The sequence below is a fragment of the Eurypyga helias genome, unplaced genomic scaffold, assembly GCF_000690775.1.
Source record: "Eurypyga helias isolate BGI_N326 unplaced genomic scaffold, ASM69077v1 scaffold11142, whole genome shotgun sequence".
Classification (NCBI taxonomy): domain Eukaryota; kingdom Metazoa; phylum Chordata; class Aves; order Eurypygiformes; family Eurypygidae; genus Eurypyga; species Eurypyga helias.
Window position 1 is genome coordinate 27,122 of NW_010234073.1, and position 21,768 is coordinate 48,889.

The 21,768-nt window shown below is 44.3% G+C and overlaps 1 protein-coding gene across 1 annotated transcript; it reads right to left on the bottom strand.

The window, feature by feature from the left end:
* Positions 1-11,027: 11,027 nt before the first annotated feature.
* Positions 11,028-21,329, bottom strand: ZNRF3 (zinc and ring finger 3; the record flags this gene model as incomplete). The annotated part of the gene is made up of 7 exons (XM_010161930.1): positions 11,028-11,071; positions 12,123-13,868; positions 14,607-14,709; positions 15,181-15,348; positions 16,555-16,665; positions 17,595-17,726; positions 21,255-21,329. Coding segments are annotated over 7 exons (2,379 nt in total), but the record flags the coding sequence as incomplete, so codon positions are not given.
* Between the last annotated feature and the right edge of the window lie 439 nt (positions 21,330-21,768).

Consider the following 21,768-nt stretch of genomic DNA (forward strand, 5'->3'; position numbering starts at 1 on the left):
GGTGTCTTTTACAAGAAACAATCTTCTTAAAATCCAGGTGACTTGGGAATAATCCTTTTTTTTTCTCCCAATCTCATACTTGTTTTCCAAGAAGTCTGTTTCCAAAGGCCTTTGAGTGACTTTGCCTATCTGCTGTTCTCTTGGGTGTACCAGTGACAACAGATGTAGCTCCAGCAATAGTTTGGAAATACCTGGTGCTCATCAAATCTGTAGTGCTGTTAGTTACTGCCTTGAAACCAGTGCACTTAAAATACATGTAAAAACCTGTAAAATACAAAATGTACCTTTGCCAACAGTAATTGAATGAGTATCTGCAGGCTGAGGACATCTTGTGTCCTGCTTTCCTGTACCACTGTATTATTATATCAGGCTCCTTTAGTCCCTTTGTTCTCATGGCTGAAGACAGAGGTGGATACTGATAACCTGTTCAGCTGCCACAGCAACCAGAGCTTATTGGCCTCAATGTAAACCTGTCTAAATGGTACTATACAGGAAAATGGGAGTCAAAGACTCGGAGAAACTATCAGCTTGGTTGCCCCGTGCTCTGCTGTTTCCATATTTTCTGTTTCTACAAGCAGAGATGTACAAATAAAAATCGAATTCAAGAGGCAAACACTATGGAGTTTCAGCTGCAACTGTGAGTTTTGATGGAGTAATGCTCACGGGGTCAAGGTCTGCACAAGCAGTGGAGACTTTCCAACAACTGTGTCTGAGCCATCATTCACAGAGGGTTATGATAATATTGTTCATATTAACAGTGTCCCTTTAAAAAACTATGGTAGTTCAGTCTGAAGTCCTGCATTCGTTATGGATGGGAGCTTAGGACTTCTTAAAGGATTGTCCAAAGAAACTGGAAATCCAGTGAATTTTTAAACAGGCTGACTAACACCATGTTTTACTCTGAAGTTACAGGTAGTGATCTCAGCAGCCTAGACTATTTACAAAATTGTAGCCTGCTAACAACTCATCTATCGAAGGGACCTTAAAGACCATCCAGTTCCAACCACCCTGCCATGGGCAGGGACACCTTCCACTAGACCAGGTTGCTCAAAGCCACATCCAGCCTGGCCTTGGACACTTCCAGGGATGAGGAAGCCCCAGCTTCTCTGGGCAACCTGCTTCTCCAGGCTGAACACCCCGAACTCTCTCCACAGGAGAGGTGCTCTATAGCTAACAGTTACCTTGATACTTATCTGTGAGAAGAAAAAGTGTTTCCTTGCCTGCAAAATTCAAACTGAACTGCATTTTTAAGATGAATGCCCTTAAACTGTCAAAGAACTAAAACATCAGTGGGGATCTGATCTGTGAAATCATTTCTCTTGGATTGCAACAGGCAGCATTAACTGGTTTTCCTCTTTGGTAGAATATCTGTCCACCCACAATGCTCAGATATCTCTTCCCACCACTGAGGATCAATAGTGAGTCTTTCAGCCTCAGCAAGTCCAGACCAGCAAGATAGTTAGGAAAAACTGCCAATACAGAAGTCAGATATACTGACTGGAAAAGTTCACTGAGTGAGCAGCTCCTGGAACTAAGTTAGAGGAAATTCAGTGACAGTCATTAAAGTACAGTCACTCTGGTTAAGACAAAAGGAATAAATAGCAGTTTAAATGTGTACCAACAGTCTGTGTATGGGAGACCTGTAGTCAGAGAACAACTATTAAATGCATCTACAAAAGGTAACTAAGGAAAGTTAGAAAATTGTCACTGAGTTTAAATTCTTTATAGTACCTGCCCTTCTCTTCTTAAGACATAACTCCCTCTCCTTCATAAGGTCTATAGATTTCCTTGAAAAAATAGGGTATCTAAAAATTAGACAATGAAATATTGTGCTTTACTTGCCACTCTAGCTCTAGTCCTTTACCTGAATTGAATTCATTCCAGCTCCATCTATGCACTGCAGAGTGCCAGAGACAGCTGAACAGCAACACAGTAAATGCTTAATGGAAGCAAGACTTTACTAAGCCAGCAATTATGGACTTGTTTATATCAAAAATGGAATATCATGGGAACATCTAGTACTTTCTTGCATGAGCTGCTGGAAGGAATACAGGAAAAGATAATTACAGCATCACCTAAAATCAAGACAGGACGCGTTGTAAAATATGCTGGTTCTCTCTTACATGTGACCAAAAAGCATTATCTGTTTCAGACCCAACAGAAAATTCTAAATTGCCTTTTTAACAGTCAGGGCTGTGCAGGGAAGGAGTCCACCTCACAGATTTGTAGCAAAACAAACTATTTTGCTTCCTAAGCATGCTTAGTAAGATTCACCAATGGAAAAGTAGGAGGAGAGAGTCAGAGGGTAAAGCTAGAGCCTCAAGAGCTGAATTATGAGCACACAGTGATGAAGCTTTGTTTGCTTGCCTTATCAAAAGTTCTTGAGCAGTTAAGTCAAAGGGACATGCATAAAGCAGATAACTAATGCTGATAAACTGAAAAAAACATGAGGAGCATCCCATGACTGATTTCTACCTGCTGCAGAAGGAAAAAATACAGAACTGTTAAGCTTCTCCTCTTCAGTAAAGAATCACTGTAAAATTAGAGACAGCCCATTACAAGCAACAAAGACTGATGCTACTAATGCAAAATGTAGAGAGTTTAGAAACAGATTTTTCATGGGTCCCTTAACTCCTTGACTATTTCTTAAATAATAAAGTCCTATTTCATGGGCCTTTCTTAGGGAATGTTTATCCACTTTCTGTATAAGAGACCCATAAAACCAGCAGTTTATAGCTGTATAACTGGCATGGCAACAACAAACGTGACTAAGCATAAGGTACTGGACAGTGCACAGGTAAACACACTGGGAAAAGTGTAGAGGAAATTGTTATGTTCCCCCCAAATATTTCAGATTGATTCTAGATACCTCTAAAACTGGGAAACACAGCAACAGACTGAAATGCATGGACAGGGTCCCCTAAATAGCACTTCTTACTGTACAGGCCTGGGACCATAGAGAGCAGGTAGATCTCTGCTGTGGGTTTTTTCAAAACGTGTTGCGGTCACTCGCACTCCAAGGACTGACACTTGGGTGGTGTGGTGGTAGATGGCCAGCCTGCGTGGTATCCACCAACACAGCACGATGTGATCTTTGCTCTAAGGGTTTGGGGAGAGAGAGAAGAAAAGTCTGACACGCACAACTGTTGTAATCCCACATGATTCAGCACACAGCAACGCCCCTACGACGCTAGCAGCTGAGTGCTGACAGCTGGAGGGCTCGGACAGCCCAGGAGGTTAGTGTCTGCAGCATTTTACTCCACAAATTGAAAATAACCGCAGAAGAAGAATTTGTTGGGAATTGTATCTGAATGGCCTTCTGACCTCCCACCTAGCAGTTCCCTCAGCAGGCTGGACAGGCTGCAAATGTGACATTGGCCACCATTTCAGAAGCAACTGTTTTGACAAAGCCATCATGCGGAGCTGCCTCCTGACATGCACGCATTCAGCCCCTGCCCTGGCCCCCTCCTCACTGTTGTGTTGGTGTCACCAGCTGTGTGGTAATGCAATAAACTGGTTGGGTTAAACATTACCATCGCTTTTTCTTCCCTGAGTTGCTTTTAACAGAGATGAGTTCTCTGATCTTGTTTATTGGGTGGTTGCACAGAGAGGTGAGCTCACGCAGCGAAGAGGACAGCGAACCCCAGGCAGGCGGCAGCTATCCGCCCCAGAAGCAGGGACAGTAAGTCCCTGCGCTGGCACTGCCACCGCAGCGATCTGTGGGACTGCCTCCGTACTGCCCACAGCGTGGTGGTTACCATACCTGCAGTGTATGTGGACCTCAGGTGGAAGGGGCCAGCTGGACAAGTGGCCTCCTTAATTCAAAATCCACGTTTAAAACTAGTTTAGTTTGTTGACTAAATGATTTTATATGTACTTTTGTCTTGATATTGTTATGTTGGGGGGAAATAGAGACTGTGTTATTTAAAAATGTGTGATATGTTATCATAGTAATATATATATTTATATATGTATAGGAAATGCATTATTTAATACAGCATATTATGCTTGTATCTTGCTAACATTTTATAGGATGAAAAGATGTTAGTTTACACTCTGGGAAAAATAAATTTTTTATACACTGTAACCATAGAAAAAAATCAAAGATAATTCATTGGTATATATGACAGAAGAACACTGAGAGAGTAACTCAGACTGAGATTGGTGGCAGCACAGATGCTGATGAAACGATTGCTTTAAGATGCACTTTTCTCCTTTGAATCTCATTTCTAGCTTTTAGCTGTATTAGGCTGCTCAACAGATTCTGCAAATTCACGTGCACATACTCTCAGGACCGTTTTAACATCAAACATGTCATCTGCTTTTTCAGTCAAGCATTAACACCACCCTCTTTTAGGGCTTCTTTCTGCCAGGTTTTCCACAGCCGGCGCAGTGCTGAGGAGGTTTATCACACGGCTCATGCAGACAACCCAGTGGTATTGCAGGATTATATTCTGCATTCCAAGCTCCCCTGGCAATAGCGTAAGTGGGAGATTTTTACCGATAGCCCTGGAAACTGTACTGAATCTGCAGCTCGTATGACTAGGGGCCAAACACATCAGCAGACGTTTGGCTGCCACTGAATGAGCACGACTAGCTATTCCAGTTGCATCTTCTGCTTAATAAGCCTTCTCAGGCACCGAGACGGACTGCCAACAGATTTTTCTAGCGCACCACTTTGCCTAGAGGAAGGGTGAGATACAAAAACAACTCCTGACAAATACTTGTCCGACGAGTTCTTAATACCTTGCAGCAATGATATTTCACAATCCTCCAATGAAATACAGCCCAGTGATAGTCTCACCCGAATATTAATTCTAGACATTTATGAACAACCTTATCGCTCTGCCACCTTGAGATCTTGAAAGTGAAAAATGTAACTGCCTTCACACCATACCACTTCTTCTGTAACAACACCCGCCCTGACACACATACACTTCATGCAACTCATACTTGGCTCAACTCTACCGGGCGCCTGTGCTTTGGGATGAAATTTGGCATTCTGAATTCCACTCCCTAGACAACTTGCTGTAAATCCAAAGGCTATCGCATGGACCAAATAAAACTGACAAGAAAACAGAAGAAATCAAACCTGAAATGACTCACCACTGAAATATGTGCAGCGTTTATACATGGCCATCCTGCATTCAGCAAATGGCTATAAGTAATAATTATAAAAAAATAGATACAGTGAATTCCTGCAGGAGGAGTCGTTAGTATCGCTAAGGTGTAGACAAGCACTGAATAAAAGAGGCTGCAGTTCACCAGCAGATTAGGAGGTTAGAAGAGAATATTTAAGCTGAAAATGCTGAGTGCGATTACATTTAGAAAATATATTACCGCTTTGAGAAGCAATTTCTGAGGTAACAGCAGATCAGAGTTTTCAGTGTACGTTTTCACAGGGTTAGAAGCAGCCATAACCTTTCAGTGTTTTCTCTACAAATTGCAGCAACATGTAATGCCATTTCCTTTCTTGCAAGATGCATCTCTCCTTCCATGAATTCCTCCTTCTGACCAAACCAACGCTACACTCTCTCAAAGAGACCTGCAGCTATACTTTATGTGAAAATCTGAATGCTGGTGTCAGATACCAAAACTGTCTCCAGCTTTTCATGTCTGGACTCAAACTCTCATTTTCTTTTAGAAACAATACAGTCACAGAGGCTTGGCCTCCCCTTAGACAGGGGAGGTTACTCTGCTCTCCCTTCCTGCCATTCAGGTTATGAGTCTCCTCTTACACTTCTGTTTAGTCCAGGAACTGTTGCCTTTTTTTTTGTTGTTTCCTAAGCAACAATTTCATTCCCTGTGAGGGAAATGTATTCTTTGCTGTGAAAGAGACACTTCTCTATGAAGCGTTTAAGTCACAGGAGCAGGGCGCTTCCACTGCAAGATAAAATATCTGGTTTCAGGTATGCCGTTTTCTCTCCAGGCTGGCTCCCCCAGCGTGAACACGGCCGTCCTTTTAAGGAGACCCTTCTCTCCACACCACACAAGTAACAACCAATGTTGCCTAACAGCTGTCACAGGATTTGACAGATGCATCCAATTTTGCTACAGCAAAAATGAGATAGTGTTACAGAAACACCAAGTGTTACCATAACCTACAATCTCTTTCAGAGCAGTCTGCTCCTGCTTTTCTTGTGTCACCATATGGGGGTTCCATGCAGGTTTATGGTGTCCACAGGACTCATTTTGCCACAGGGTTGTTCCTTAAATATTGAACCTCAACAGTGAAAAGAACCTCCCCCTGCCAAGTAACAAAATATTCGTTTTTGACAGAAAATTATTACGTTTGGTCACTTTAAAAAGCCACACATACACAAAATTAAGCACAGCCCACGAGTGTTTTTCTCAGAGAGAGAGTACAGGCTCACTGATCATTTTGTGGGACAGCAAGAGTAAAGGTATGTCCTTAAAGCACGCACCTCGCAGTTGTGTTCAGAACAAGAGAAAAATCACTAAGTCAGCAACAGTGGGGGCGGAGGGAGGGAAGAGGAGGGAGACTCAGATGTGACCCATCAACACAGGCGTATCCGCCAAACACACATGGCAACTTTAGTGCTATTTTTAAGAACAATTGTTGGATGAACTAATTTGCAAATAAAATGTGTATCTATAATCATTGCCAATTGCTAAGACTCTGTTCTCCAAGCGAAAAAAGAGCACGTACTTCGATTGGGAAGCACTTGCTGGTGCTCATTAACTCCCTCCCGCCTGTTGCTCTTGCATTATCGCGCCTGCGCTCTCATACAGACCAGGCCGTCCCACAGTACCTCGCGTGAGGAGGACAACTGACACCACCCAAATGACACTGCAGTTCAACGGTCTGCCATCCCAAACACCCAACAGGGCCTTGGAGGGAAGGAAGGCTCATTCCTTGGCGGAATTCTGAGGTGACTGAATTACAGTGCACTCCAGCATGAACGAGAGGAGAGGGAAGTCCAAGGCATCACCAAATGAAAACCTTTGGGAGAAGGAAGAAACTGGAGAGGTGACTGGAAAGGACATTTTGTGTGTGTTTCGCCGTATGGGACATAAATAATGGACGGCGGCAAGCCGTTTACACAACAACATCCACGCATTCTTACGTAAACGCATACATGTACACACACAGGTTTCTATCCACAAACCTCCAAGCCCCTCTTGCTGTCTGCGCAGACCTCTTCGGTCACATCATGCCCTCTGCCGAGGAGACAGAGCACAGCACCCATTTTCACCGATTTTCGCCTCAGGGCGACCGGCGATTGCATGGCCCGGGGGGAGGAGGCCTTCGATCTCGCCCCACCAGCTGCGCCCACCTGCCTCACACTGCCTCACGTCTCGACACAGTGTTATTTCAGGACAATAAATTATTCTTACCTGAAATTAAACCAGAATTAAGTTCCCCTGCTACAAAGAACAGGCCGATTCCAAACACGGCTGAGGGCGGCCGTCCATGGGTGTCACTCCTCAGGTGCCTGCGGGGGCTGGTGGGACTCACATAACGAGGCAGAGGCCCGAGCGCTGTCCGGCAGTCACGGCCTGCCACCTGCAGTCTCGCTTCATGGCTCGTCCGTGCCCCGGCAGCGCTTCTCCCCATCTCTTCCACAGCGTAACTGGTGCACTACTTCACTTTTCCTTCGGCGCTTGCATCTTCTTCTCCTTTCTTCCCACATAATCCTTGTTTTCCTGCCCCGAGTACGTCTAGCTTCCCGCTCCTCCACAGCAACATCAGCCAGGCCGAGCAGGGACGCTGAGGCAATGGCAGCCCTCACGGAACAGACGCAGGGTGAGACTCCCGGGGACGGCAGCTCAAACTGCCGAGCACTGGGCTTACCTGCGGCACAAGAGCAGGTAGAAAAAAAGCGAATTTCTGGTGCACAGTCAACTGTGGCACTTGCTGAAAGCTGAACGGTCCTGAAAGCTCAAGGGCCCTGAGACAGAACATTATGGGGTGCCTCCAAAAAAAAAAAAACCACTTCCGAACTTTTTATCATGATCATTTTTGTTAGGATCCGTATGTGTGCGCGTGTATATCCGTATCGTCCACCTAATTATGTTGGGTTTGCTCCCGACTGGTCTTACACCACGACGCTTTAAAAAAGTAAAAAAACATCCCCATATATCTAGAACTATAGATGAGGAGCATAGCTATCCATGTCCTTTCCCCCAAAACAAGAAGGACAAATTCCACATATATATGCAATAAAACTGTATTTTTGTGTGGTTTTGCCTTTTTTTTTTTTTTTTTTAATACAGACATTTGTACACTTTCTTACAAAACTGCAGGTAACTACAACTTTTCTTAAATCATTTTTGGTCGGCAAGTACTGTAAAATCTTTGTGTGCAATTATCATGTATTTACAGGGCCTCATGTTAGTGATTTTCAATGATTATTACAATAATGTCACACACTCTCAACATAAGACATGGCTTAAGATAAATATATTAGTAAATAAATATTCTGAGAACATATTTCCATAAATGAAATGTGCTGCTATACATATACAGAATATATACAAGATGTTTTCTAGCTTTTAAAACATTTTAAAAAATGGTAATGAAGGAGAAAGAGCCCTTTGACCATCTTACAAATCTTTACAGCAAATTTTATACAAAACAATTTTAAGTGCTATAAGATAACTTTAATTAAAAACATTTTAAATAGTGCCTCATGAGCCAAACACAATGACAACTGTTCATGTAAGTAGTAGAAAGGCATTTTGTTATAAAACCCATCTATTGTGGCCAGCTAGCCTGTAAGTCTGTGTGGGCATCCAGGTAGCAGGGGATTAACTAAATGTTGAATATAAACCCAAACACAGAAACCAGGCGTAGGGCACCTCTGTGGTAAGGCCTGTGGAAACTGTCGTACTGGCAGAAATTTCCACAACATGTGAATGAGACCAGTACGGGCAGAACACCAGAGCCAGAATATGAGCCAGAATATCCCAATTTCTTTTTTATAACCACACTTTACCACAACACGCTGTGCAGTTATAGCGTACAACGCATCCTGGGCGGCCTCAGACAGTGCCTCGCAAAACACCCAGCAGAATAACCAAGGTAGTATACCATAGCTTCTACAATGCATTTCTTTTGAGTGGAGGAAGGAGAAAGGTAAGACTTAACAAAACAAACAAAGAAAACACCCAAACCTTTAGTTTATTCTCCCAACACATACCACTTACTTCAGTCATTCAGAGAATGAATAAGTTTTCAATAAGCTTTATACACAGAAAATGTGTTTATTGGAAGTTTTCTTCTTATACCCAGATATTGCCTTGTATTAGTTCTCTGAACAGCTGGATCTTGGTGTTTGTTAATTTTAAAAGATTTAATGTGAATTCCTTTAAATAGAATTATTTTTTCCTAACTTACTGAGTACATAAAGTAAACAGATGAATGTATTTGTTATTTCTTAGATGTTTGCTTCGTCAGAAATATTTCATTTGGGACTATAAAGCAAACCAGTGAACTTTTGCTGGTTCTCACAATTAGCCCAGTGCTCTCAAGGACGTTACTTTGGCAGAAAATGTAACATGAGGTGTACATCTCTCTTTCATGTCTGTGAAGTATCTCCAAAGTCTACCGAACTTTGGACAAATCTTTTCAGAAGACTGGCACTGTGGGCATTAAATAATTAGTTTCCCTTTAGGAGAATTCCTACAGGATGACACTGTGTCCTCAGGCACATGCAGCATGACAGGCAATTTAAACCATGCTATGGTAGCCTCTTACTCAGAAGCTGCTGTTTCCACAGGAAACAATTGCTATCAGAAGTGACGACATCTATTATCTCATGATAACAAACATCCCCACTAGTACAAGAACAAGAACAAAAGTATGTGCCCAGGCTAATGGGGTACAGAGAGCACTCTGTACACAAGACAAAAATGAAGCACAACTGGCTGGGCCCAAGAAACCTTTAAAACAGATTGATCTATGGAAGCTACATCGACCACAGCAAAGAAGAAAATGATGCAACCAAGTCCCTCACTTTCCCACATGCACAAAAGGTGGCAGCAGTGCCTCCCTTAGGCATGCTTGCAGTCTATAAGGAAATGCCTTTTCCTTATAGGAAAACTGACCTATTTCCAAGTGAGACAGCCAAGCCGCAAGCACCCTGCAAGCTCTGCTTTGCTGCATATGCCAGCATTCCCCACAGCCATCACAGGGGCTACAGGTGCCTGAAAGACTTCCTATGGAAGGCAAGGTTCATTACCTACAAAGGTATTACCCTTTCTAAGCACTTTCTTCTAGCATGTGTCGGAGGGAGAGGTCCCCAGCATTCTTCCCCAGGCAGAAGATACAATGAGGTCCATGGTTTAGCAGGAAGTGAGGATGAGAACATTCTGAGCTACCGGTTTTCCTACCCCCACTCTGTTAAAAACTAATCTTAATGGCAGGAGACCCTTCCTAGCCAAATCATCAGAGCAGCATGAAGGGGGGGCGGAGGGGAGAGGAGAAAGGAGACAGTCCAATGCTTCACCTCCCTCAAAATCACTCACATAACTTGCTGGCTACTAGGATTCGCTACCAGGATTAGTCGGTATCTGAGCATCCATTCAGCAGCTGTATCCCTCTGGACTACTATATTTCAAGGTGCTATCTGGTTTCTAAGGCAGGTGTAGCCCTGAGCTTATCGAAGGCTGGACTCCTCTAAGTAGGAGATAACAGTATCTACACATAGCCTGGCTTATTTAACACACCGTGTTACCTCTCAGCAAGAGCTGACACGGTCACTTCTAAAAAGAAAATATAAATAACACTTTGTCATTAATATAGAAATGGCACTAGAGCTCAGAAATGCTCCACACCATGTCCCACCTGGGCTTTGCACACATATGGAGGCCTGAAGGCTTCAGGCAAGAGGGAGAAAGGAGACAATCAAGCTGATGTGGACACAGAGGAAGAGGAAGTGGGGGAGGGACTTCTCCACATTACCACTTTTGTGTGTTTGTCAAAGCTTAAAAAAAATTAAGTCCATGAGAATTTGGAGTCTCTGATAAGCTCCGCTTCTCCATCCGTGATCATCTGGACAGGTCTAGTCACCGATTTGGCTCCTCTCCAAGGGATGAGATCCAGCACCTGAAGGACAAAGAAAACTATGGAACATTGCATCTAGCATATTGCATCCAACTCCGGGACACCCAGAACAAGGCACTGACTGACTGGAGCAAGTTCAGCAGGGAGCGAGGATGCTCAGAGGGCTGGAGCACTTGGCCCCTGAGAAGAGGCTGAGGGACTGGGGCTTGTTCAGCCTGCAGAAGAGAAGGCTGCGGGGGTACCCCTAGCAGCTCTGCAATACCTACATGGAGGCTGTCCCAACGACAGAGGCAGGGTCTTCACAGGGATGCATTTTGGACAAGAGGTAAGGAGCTCAAGCTGAAACATGTGATGTTCAGGCTGGATAGAAGGAGAATCTTTTCACCATGCTGGCAGTCCAGCCCGGGAAGAAGGGCCCGGAGAGGGAGTGCACTTTGCGTCCTTGGAGCTTGTCATGGGCAAACTTGGTCTGATCTCAGAGCTGGCTCTGCTTTGATACATTGGTATGTGACGGCTTGAAGTCCCTGCAACTTAGGGTACCCTATGATTTTATGAACACCCTTAAAAACAGCACTGGCAAGGCAGGTAAGGAATACCCCCTTCATCCTGCAAGTGGTTCTTTTTTCCTCTTGTGTACATCCACAGCAGAGACTTTCCCACATATTCTTCTACAGCAGTCCCAAGTTTTTCACTCATTTTCCAAATCCTCCAGGTCGTCTGTCCCCTCCCAGCGCTGTGGCCTTGCCTACTGAGGCAGCTCACCACAGCTGCCGTGTCTGGTGCAGTGTCCTTGGCTGTGGGAGCTCTAATGGGGCCTGGTACTAGCAGTCACTTTTCCCCTCCCCACAAAAGATAAGTATAAAAAAATCTTACAGGGTTAGATAGTACACTACCAATTTCTATTCCTCTGGCTATGACCAAATGAGCACAATAACAAGAGAATAACACTTTAGGGTAAAGGATTAGTCAATAACCTGCTGTCATTCAAAGGATGGCAGTAACCTTTTGTGGCCGCAGGTTCCTAGGAAGCTGGCAGCATTTCGTACGCTAGGACAGAAAGGTCAAAAGCAGTCAAAAAAAGCACATGTATTACCTGTGGCCTTTGTGGTCGTCATCAGCTTCTGGGAGTTCAGAGTGGGACTGGGAAAAAGCATTCCGGCTTCCTCCTCCTGAGAGTAGTTCTGCCGCAGGAATGATGTTGCCTCGTAGCACACCTCCCTCTCGTCCTGTACCTCTCCTATACCTTGGCAGTGCAGATAAGTATCCAGCTCAGGTGTTCCATCCCAGGAACTACAGCCTCCTGTGTGGGTCCCTTGGCACTCTGTAGGTAGGATCAGCTCACAGTCTCTGTCTTCAGGAATTATGGGAATGCGTTGACCCAGATCACATACACCCTTACAGCAGCTTGGCAAGGTGTCATCAGGAAGCGTGTACTGCACATTCACTGCATAGTCTTCTGTATAGCAGCCACCACCTCCACTGCCACTGTTGCTACTGCAGGCCACCTGCTTCTCTTCATAGAAGCAGCAGGGCAACCCCTCGTATTTTACCCCATCTGTCCTATGCAAGTGGTCTGAGTTAATACTGTACAAGCCCGGGGTGTTCCCTGACTGTGGTTCTATTCCTGGGCCACACGTCCCCCACAGCGGAGAGCTAAGGAAGAGTGCACTACAGTCAGCTGTCCCGTTGCTAGGCTCCAGGGCAGAGTGCTGGAGTTCGAAGCAGCACGCACATGCTTGCTCCATAAGCGGCCCTGCCATCTCTGGATTCTTCCAGTTCCTTTTAACATCCAAGGCAGCACCAGGAGTGGCCTCATGTCCTCCCTCTGAGGTAGTGCCATTTGGATCCCTGTGCTCTAGTGAGGAATTACTGCTATAGTTCATATCCATGCTGCAATTAGACAGTTGGTCCCCTGAGGAAGAAGCTGGCACAGGCCGGCAGTCAGCACCCACCAAACTGTGACCATGAGCTGGGAGCTCATCCTGGTGGGGGCCCTCCAAGAGAACAATTGCACCCCTGTTTGCACCACCAACCTCACCCGCTCGGCAAGGGCTCTTGCTGCGGTAAACGTACGGGTCATAGTCACTGCTCAAAGAGCTGCGAAAGGTGGAGCAGCTCCCGTAAACCCCTTGGTTGCTGACCTCAGTGCAGTCAACCATGGAATCACTAGAGGAGCAGTGGCACTGCCCGGAACTGCTGCTGCTGCTGTCACTCCCAGGGCAGTCGGCCAAATATCCACTGCACACTGAACGATGACCATGGTAGCAGCTAAAGCTGGAGGTACTGCCACTCTCCAAGCGTGATGAGGGCACTACGTGTACCACAGGAGGGAAAAGCATGCTGCTACCAGGCTGAAAGGCACGGGAAGGACCCTTTGAGGAAATGCCAGCTGGAAGCTGTCCATCTTGCTCAGGGTAACTAAGGCCTTGGAAGTAGTAGTGCTGATACATGGTCTCATATTGGGAAAAGCACGCTGCTTTGGAAAAGTTGCGTCCACCAAACTTGGGTCTTCGGAAGTTGTGAGCTGGAGAGTACGCCCTGTGTTCCAGGCTACAGTGATGCGTGTTTAAAGCGTGGTCCAAATGAATAGGCTGATAACTTCGGATATAGGCTGGTGACTGGGCTTGGTAGAGGCTCTGTTCACCGTGTCGCTCGACTGTAAGTACTGTGATAGGGTTTCCGTGAGGGTCCATGCTTGTCCGAGTGGGATAGGCTGTTATCTGGTTTGCTCTGTGCACTCGGCCCGGGTAATGGACAGGCAGAATCACCCTCTGCTGCCGGCTGCGTGCGGGGTTGATGGATTCCAGACAGACTGGACCTGCACTTCCCTTCTTCTGTTCTGAATGAGAGAAGTAAGAGTGGAGAAGTAGGAGGGAATAAAAAGGAATATACTTTATGTAAGAAAGAAGGATATTTTGTTCTGAATTTCATTATATTACGCACACAACAGATTTTTTTAAAAAGCAACAACTTTTTACACAGAAGGAAAAATAACAAAACAAACAAAGTAAGTCAAGAGCATCTGCCTGGAAGCCTTTGAAACAACTGTGATTTCTTAAAAAGGAAAAAGAAGTGATTTCAGATACTGTTCTCATATATGCAAAACCTTCTGCTTACAGAGCATTCCTGATGTGGCAGGTTAAGGGCAAGGCTGGCAGTCATTGCTCCAGTTTTGACTTCACACAAAATTTTACACAAATGCATATTAATAGAAAACTTTTTCAAGACAGAGGAAATACAAGGGGGAGAGGGCAGGGAAGGGAAGCCACATTCCAAGTTACAACACCATGGCAAAATAAAAAACAACACACTGTCTTTTCTTTATAATTACCAAGAGAAAACACACCCATCTATGGTCTCTATTTGCCCCCCTTGCAGTCAGAAGCTGACCAACGCTGCCCCCTCCTGGGCACCGAACCCAGACCTGTTACTCCAGGGCACCAAGTCCCTTCCAAAGAACTGTTTCCAGGGCTGTGTTACAATAAAGACCACGGGCTCCGTGGTGATTTACAGACAGGCACAATTTCTGTTCCATCTTGTACCATGTTCAAGGGAGCATCCGTACTGCAGCACCTACCTATGATGTTGTGGCGGCAGTGAGGGCAGGTATGATGCTGCAGGAGCCAGGGATCCACACATTTCTTGTGAAATCGGTGAGTGCAGGGAATGACACGCAGTTCCTGCAGGAACAGATGAAGAAACATGAAAAAGTACTCCTTCCTAATGAGTGAATTTTTCACAGCTTATTCCTAGTTTTTCAATTTAGCCACTAAACAGATCAATTCCTACTCTTGAAGCAGTAAGAAGGAAAAAACTGCCATCTGTTGCAACACAGTCAGAAGCACAACAGCTAGTATCAGCTGCCACTGAAAGAACAGTCTGCATCGAGGAAGGACAAGTTCTTCCTCAGAAAAGCAACCTGATGGAAGCAGCAACTTGCAGAAGGAGTTCCCTCACCTTCCACTTTGCAGCGTGGGAAAAAAGCCCTTGAGATATCTTTGGAAGCTGCAGAATGCAGTTGAGACTGAGCTGGCTACGATCAGACTGCCAAGCGGCACCACTGCAGTACACGATGCACCCAACAGCCCCACAGTGCCAACATAAACCAGCGCCATTCTCAGCCCACGTTGAAGAAACCAGTTATCCTTTACCTCCCCATCAATGTACTTCTCCAAGCAGATGGCACAGTCAGAGGTGGAGCTGCTACTCAGGGTGTCCAGTGCTCCACAGCTACCTTCCCGGTGTCCCTTACTTTTGGACTTAAACTTCCTGGTCTCCATTTTTTCCAGTGCTTGCACTGCAAGCCTGTTCATGGAATTCTACAACAGAAGAAAGAAAAAGAGAAAAAAAAAGGGCAATGCTGCTGCATAAAGTCTATATTATAGTAGCAGAGAAACACCGCCCTGTCAAATGAATGTACCTTTCCAAATCACGTCAGGCCCAGACTAATTTAATTTCATAAATCAGGCAGAGAGAAGGCTAATTAGAATTTAGAACAGAAGCCTCCTGAGAAGAATGTATGCCACATGCACTAGTGGGAGTGATAAGCTACTTTGAATTGAAATGGGGAAGGTGCTGACAACTGGGATACCCTGCAACTGCTCAACTGAGAGGCAGCACCTATTCGAGGCCGCATGTAAGATTTGGTCAGGAACTTTTTTCAACTGCCAACGTTTACTGCAATGCCCCATTATGCTGCTACCACCATCTCACAGCAGCAGTACTTGAGAGAGGGGTTAAAATGAAATGTTGCTGCATTAGTTGTACCATTTCCCCCTCCCCCCTCAGTTTAACCAACATTAGAAGTTCAGGAAAACAGTGGGTTGTTTTCATATTACTGTAGAATTTATCATCCCCCTTTTCAACACTGTTTTTAAACACTGCTATTGGCCCGTAACATCTTTGGATTCCCACTCAGAATGTCCAAACCAAGAGCCCTAAGCCTCCACAGTGCTGGGCGTTCCTTTTAGGTGCATATACCGGACCGTTTACCCCTGCAAACTTCAGAGTCCATTAGCTTCCATGTGCTTTCCATTTCATGTCTGACAACACAAACTCGAAGTACCTCACCTAGAACTGCTCCTAACCAAACCTTTTACCTTGCAAACATCTCCCACGAACAATCAACGGATGTTACTCTGCTGAAATGAGCTGCAGTTTATTTTCAATACTGCTATTCTCTCCCCAGTACAGCAACAAGAGCTTGGACTTCTGCAGAAGCACACCAGTGCTGACAACAATCAGCTCTGAAGAACCAGAAACGTTCTTCCCTCCCAATGGCTAAATGGACCGCTTCCGTACACTTCTCATTCAGGATTTAACTGAATGAACATCGCAGGTCAATGTACATCTCCTCTAAAGACATTCCCAAATTCTTCTGAAGGCCCATCCCCAAGGATAAAACCCTTTACACCAAGATGGCTATTATAAGTCAGTGTCCGGCATTTCCAAAAGCAGCAAGTTCTAGGACACAGGAAGAGAAGCTAACTTTCAGCATTCAGTGAGCACCCCGTGACTGCTCTTACCTGACTACGTCGCTGTTTCAGTTTGATCTTGACAAGAAGGATGAGGCAAACAAGAGACACAACCACAAAGAAGGCCAGGAAAATTCCCATATCAAAGTACTCGGTGGGTTGCTTAAAAATTAAAACAAAACCATTATTTTTCCTTTCTTTAGGTCATACTCAAATCTACTGTCCCCTTCTCTTCTCTACTTTCTTAAGAGTCACTGCCAAACGTACACACTCACAATGGCAGAAGTCAAAGTGCACACTGTTCTGTTCGTTAACTAGGATTAGGAGACAAAACCTGGGTTTCCTACATCACTGCCAATGAACGAAATCACAGAATGAATGCCAGTCGGGAGGTGTCAGATTTACAGTTTCTCTGCACCTACCCCACAAACCCAGGGTTTTTTTAACTGAGTGAATCACGTTAACACAAATTCTCATCATTTATGGGTTTGCTTGTATACTTGAGTGAAAATCAACATTGTAATTCTGAGCGAATGGCCCACTCCTCAGATACATTTCTTAACAGAAGAATTCCATAAAAACACAACAAAAACAAACTGGTAACCGGGATATGGATGGCCTCTAAGCTTTGTTCTTCTTCTGTAACTACATGTAGAAGTTGTTAAAAAAAAAAACCCTCTTGAAAAACTGTTTTATATCACAGTATCAGATATCAAATGATTAACCCATGGTTAAAATACCCCACAGAATTATTAACACATTACACAAGTCTGAATTACCAGCAGCATGCAATAATTAAAGTTATTTAATTAAGAAGAAGAAAAGCTTCTATTATGTGAAATTTCTAGCCATTTAGATATTCACAAGAATCCTTATGAAAGACAGCAGATGCCACATTGTGGATTCTATACTTACATCAAGCGTAGCTGCTTGTCCACAGTGCAGTTGCTCAACTTATTTAGGTCAACAGAATTTCACAGGTATTAATGCTCATGGGGAGCATCAAAACATCTTCACACTCAGTGCAGTTAGCAAGCACTGCATGAAGTAACAGCACGGTAATACCTAGATAAAGTTTCTTAAAGGCTCACCCGTGGGGGGCGATGCTGAATCCTTGCTCGTGCCACTTTCTGCTTGTTAACTATGTTCATTAGCTTGACAGCATCAGCACCCTTCACGTACACCACTGGTCTCTTCAGAGGGTCCTCCGAGCCCTGGTTCAGCTAGAACAAAAAATAACCTACTCAAAGGCATGTTTTGGGAAAGCTACCTCTCTTTTGGACAACGGAGAGAAGAGCAAAGGAATATAAATGTGGAATTGATTCCAGCAACTTGTTCTCTTCCAGCACAGACCTTCACATGTCTTCCACAGACCTAAAGCCAAATCCAACTTTTGACTTAAGGTCTCTTTTTTTTTTTGTTACTGGCCAAAACTAAGATTAAGGATAAGCAAATGTTATTTCTGAACAGCAGCTTTAACTTAACCACATGGTGTGCCACTGCATATATTAATACTGTAATAAGTTAAACCTCATAATGAAGAACAAAAATCTGCACATTCAAAAAAAAATGCCCTTGCTATATTTTCTGAACCTTTCACCATTTCAGCTTTGTAGTTATATTATTTACATACAGATTTCTTCAGATTTCTGAACAATCTCATGCCAAAGTCCTGTCTTTCAGGCTCTTTGTACTCAGCCACTTTATTAGAGTCTGTATTTTCTCCTGTTTAACTCAGAAAACTCAATGTTATTTGGGTTCTAGCAACCACCAGAGCTATCGACGGCAGGATGGGGGCCTCAAAGACTGAAGCATATGAGTAGATAGCTTAATTCACCCTGAAACTTCCTTCCAGATCCAGACAGCTTTTTCTGAAAGGCCAAATCATAGAGGCAGAAAATAATGCGGGTGGGAAGGCACCCCACGAGTCAAACCTCGTGGTCAAGGCAGGGTCAGCTATGACATCAGACCAGGCTGCTCAGGGCTTTAAACAGTCAGATGTGAGAACTTTCAAGTGTGGAGACTGCGTAACTTCTCCGGCCAACAAATCCAGAAAAAAAACCTGCTAAACTGGATACCAGAGCAGGGAATAACAAAACAAGAGAATTGTTCTTTGTAAAATAGCACCAACATGGTAACTTCATACAGCTTATTCTGACCCTCAAGGAAAATCCTAGTACAGAAGCTGGTTGATACAAAACGAGCCAGGCACTCACAAGCAGATGGAAATGGTCCAGGGAAAAGGAATGACATGACAGGAGTGTGAGCAAATTGAACAAGAGCAGCGTATGGCAGACACCATATCCACCAACGTTGGTAGCTACCTGTTGTTTCTGGCTAAAACATGTAGAAATTTCCAACGGACTGGTCTATCATCCTGCTTACAAAGTACTTCATTCATCCAGATGACAGTGACTGATTTCATTGAGACTTTAAAACCGATTCCCGGTACTTGACTGGGCTTCAGAGAACACCCATCAAACTACCTCCAAGACAGATATCTTTTGAAAAGCTAAAATCTAGCTGAAGCACTTGAATCCAACCCAGGGATCCTATGTTGGGTTTGTGTGGCGGGGTTTTTGGTAGCACGGGAGGGGCCACAGGGTGGCCCCTTGTGTGGTGCTGAGTTGCTGGCTGGGCCTAAACCATGACAACCTACAAGGCTTGCCAGCCTAAGGCCAAATCCAATCACTGTCCATACATTCCCAGACACATATTCTCTTTCAAACTTCCTTGTCTAAGATTCACCTGATTCCTCAGCAGCTTTTTCACAATGCCAGACTCTTGCTAAATATCACACGCTGGGTGCTGTTACTCCTCTTCAAACTATGCAAAGGTAAAACTAAGAAACAAATCAGACTTGGCAGAGCATTTTCTAAAACTAAAGGTTTCATTCTTAGTCTACAGCAGAAGACACTCAGATCAATGGGAATAAACCCTACAAAATCTGTACGTAAAGCCCTTTCACTTTGTAGCAATTCTGCTGTTCTCCTGGTCAGGCCTGCTTCCTGTTTCTGTTCACTGACTGGCAGGAAGGATGGTCTTTCATAATACCCCACTCCTCCCTTCCAAAGCACTCTCCCTTAGTTGCTCTGTTGCTTGGAAATAAGCATACCTGGGAAAGCTTCCTGAACAGCTCCCCTCAGTGTCTTAGGATACTTCTAATTTGAATCAAAGTTACGCCAGATTAACTCAAGTCACTTTTTCCTCCACTGGCATCCATCTGCTGCTGCTTTCCACAATTCCATTACAAGTGCCAGAATTGTATTTATTTTAAAAACAAATTAATTAGTATGCCCTGATGTCAAGGGTTCTGAAAACTTTGGCTGAGAATCAAAATACATGAAACACAAGTGTCCGGAGCAGCATGAGAAGGGAGCCAATCAAGTCACTCTTACATTTAGAGCACAAGCTAGGTCTAGTCATTCCTCTCCTGTCTCTGAGTGTTTGCATAAGCTGCTGCTCTACCCTCTAACAGAACCTATTATGTCAGCTACTGCACTAAGCAGTAGCTAACATTGCTGCTAACCTCCTTCCATTTTACTGGTACACCCGGAATATTAAATCACCCACTAGACTGGTTTCCCAGCTATTGGGACAGTTGCACCCAGTTTATTATCCAGAATCAAGGAAGGACAGCTGGTACTGGTCAAGGGAAGAGAGCAAGAGGCCGTAACTCAGCTTCACAAGTTCAGAGCAGGGTGGCTGAAAGTAACTGGAAGATGTAATACAGCGAAAAAATTGGAAAAAGATTATAACTTCAGGAAGAAAATTTTTGTGTGTATGTAAAAGGGGAAAAAATATCGCTGAGAATGTTTGCAAGATCAAGGCTGTAGCCTTGATGCACATGCAGAGCACAGTTCTCAAAGCATCCATTGCACAGGGTCTGCATTCCTTTGTCCAACAGATGCTCATTTCAGAATTAAAGCCAGCTTTTTAAATGTAAACACTGATGGTCTCTCTTTTCCCCAAGAAATTTAGGCTGCATTTAAAAACATTCGGCTTCACTTGTTTCTGCTGCAGCAGAAACAGCAGTTTTGTTTCAAGACAAAACAAAACTAAACCAAATGCAGACTATTTTTGTGCTTGTTATGTTTCTTCTCTTTACTCAAATAACTCAGAATTGGCTGGAAGGATCTTGTCAAGGCATTTCACAGAGCTATTACCTCACCCACTTCAAATGAAAAGATGGAAATTGTACCGAGACCCCAAAAAAAGAAACACCCTCTTTGTCCTCAAAACACATAGGCCAGAAATCATCAGCTGGGAACAAGGAGGAAATGTTTTCAAGTTTTGTAAGAACCTTGTTTAGAACCAGGTTTGAAAGCCATTTTACAACAACAGCAGCTGCTCAACAGTACTATGGAGCACAAGCCGGGTTGGGCCAAACACGCTCTGCTTTGTACACACAGCTGGACAAAGAAAAACTCCTTGACTAGATAACGGGCCACAAAAAACTGCCTCCATCCTTTCTCAAAACCTCAATCCCAGGCCCGAATTCTGGATTCTAGCAAAAGCTAGAAGAAAAACGTAACTCCTCCAACTTTTCTCTACCACATTCTCAGCACCTCGATCGCTTCCTGCCTGCCAGATGATGAGCAGGAAAGCCACAGCACCATGTTACCCAGGATCAGTAGCTGCAAGTCTTAAGGCAGGTGTGCTCTGAAATCTGTATGTTCTGAAGTCTTGCCTCAGCAACTCTCAAGGAACCCAACAGAGGCTGTAATAAAACTAGGCTGCCTTCTTCATACCTGATCAATGGCATCGGGGTTTTCAGAAACATCAAAGATGACCGCTGTGGCTCCTCGCTGTACTGCTCGCTTTGCCTGCAATAAGAAAGACAGCATCCTCAGTCCCACCCCAAAAGATGACTTCTTACCTCAAAAATAACTCCCTCTCCTCATCTCCAGACAGCAAACTTTAGGATTTTGTGTTTCTGTGTAGTTAAAACAAACAACAGAGTAATTACAAACACAGGAGCTCCTGAACCAGTGCGGAATGTAGTTAAACTTCACTAAGGCTTCTACAAGCTGTGATTTGGGATGAAGCAACAAGCTCGTTAGTGTAGAAAATAAAAGTGGAACAGGTTTTTTACAGCTTTTCAGCGTCACTCTCAGAGCCAGGACAAACTAGCACAACACAATCCTTGCACAAAGTGCCTCAGAGAATACTGCTCCTTCTGACCATTAGAGGTCAGAACTGTTGCACCCAACACTTCTATGCAGAGAAGATCAGACCTGTTTAAGTGCACTTTTCATTAACACA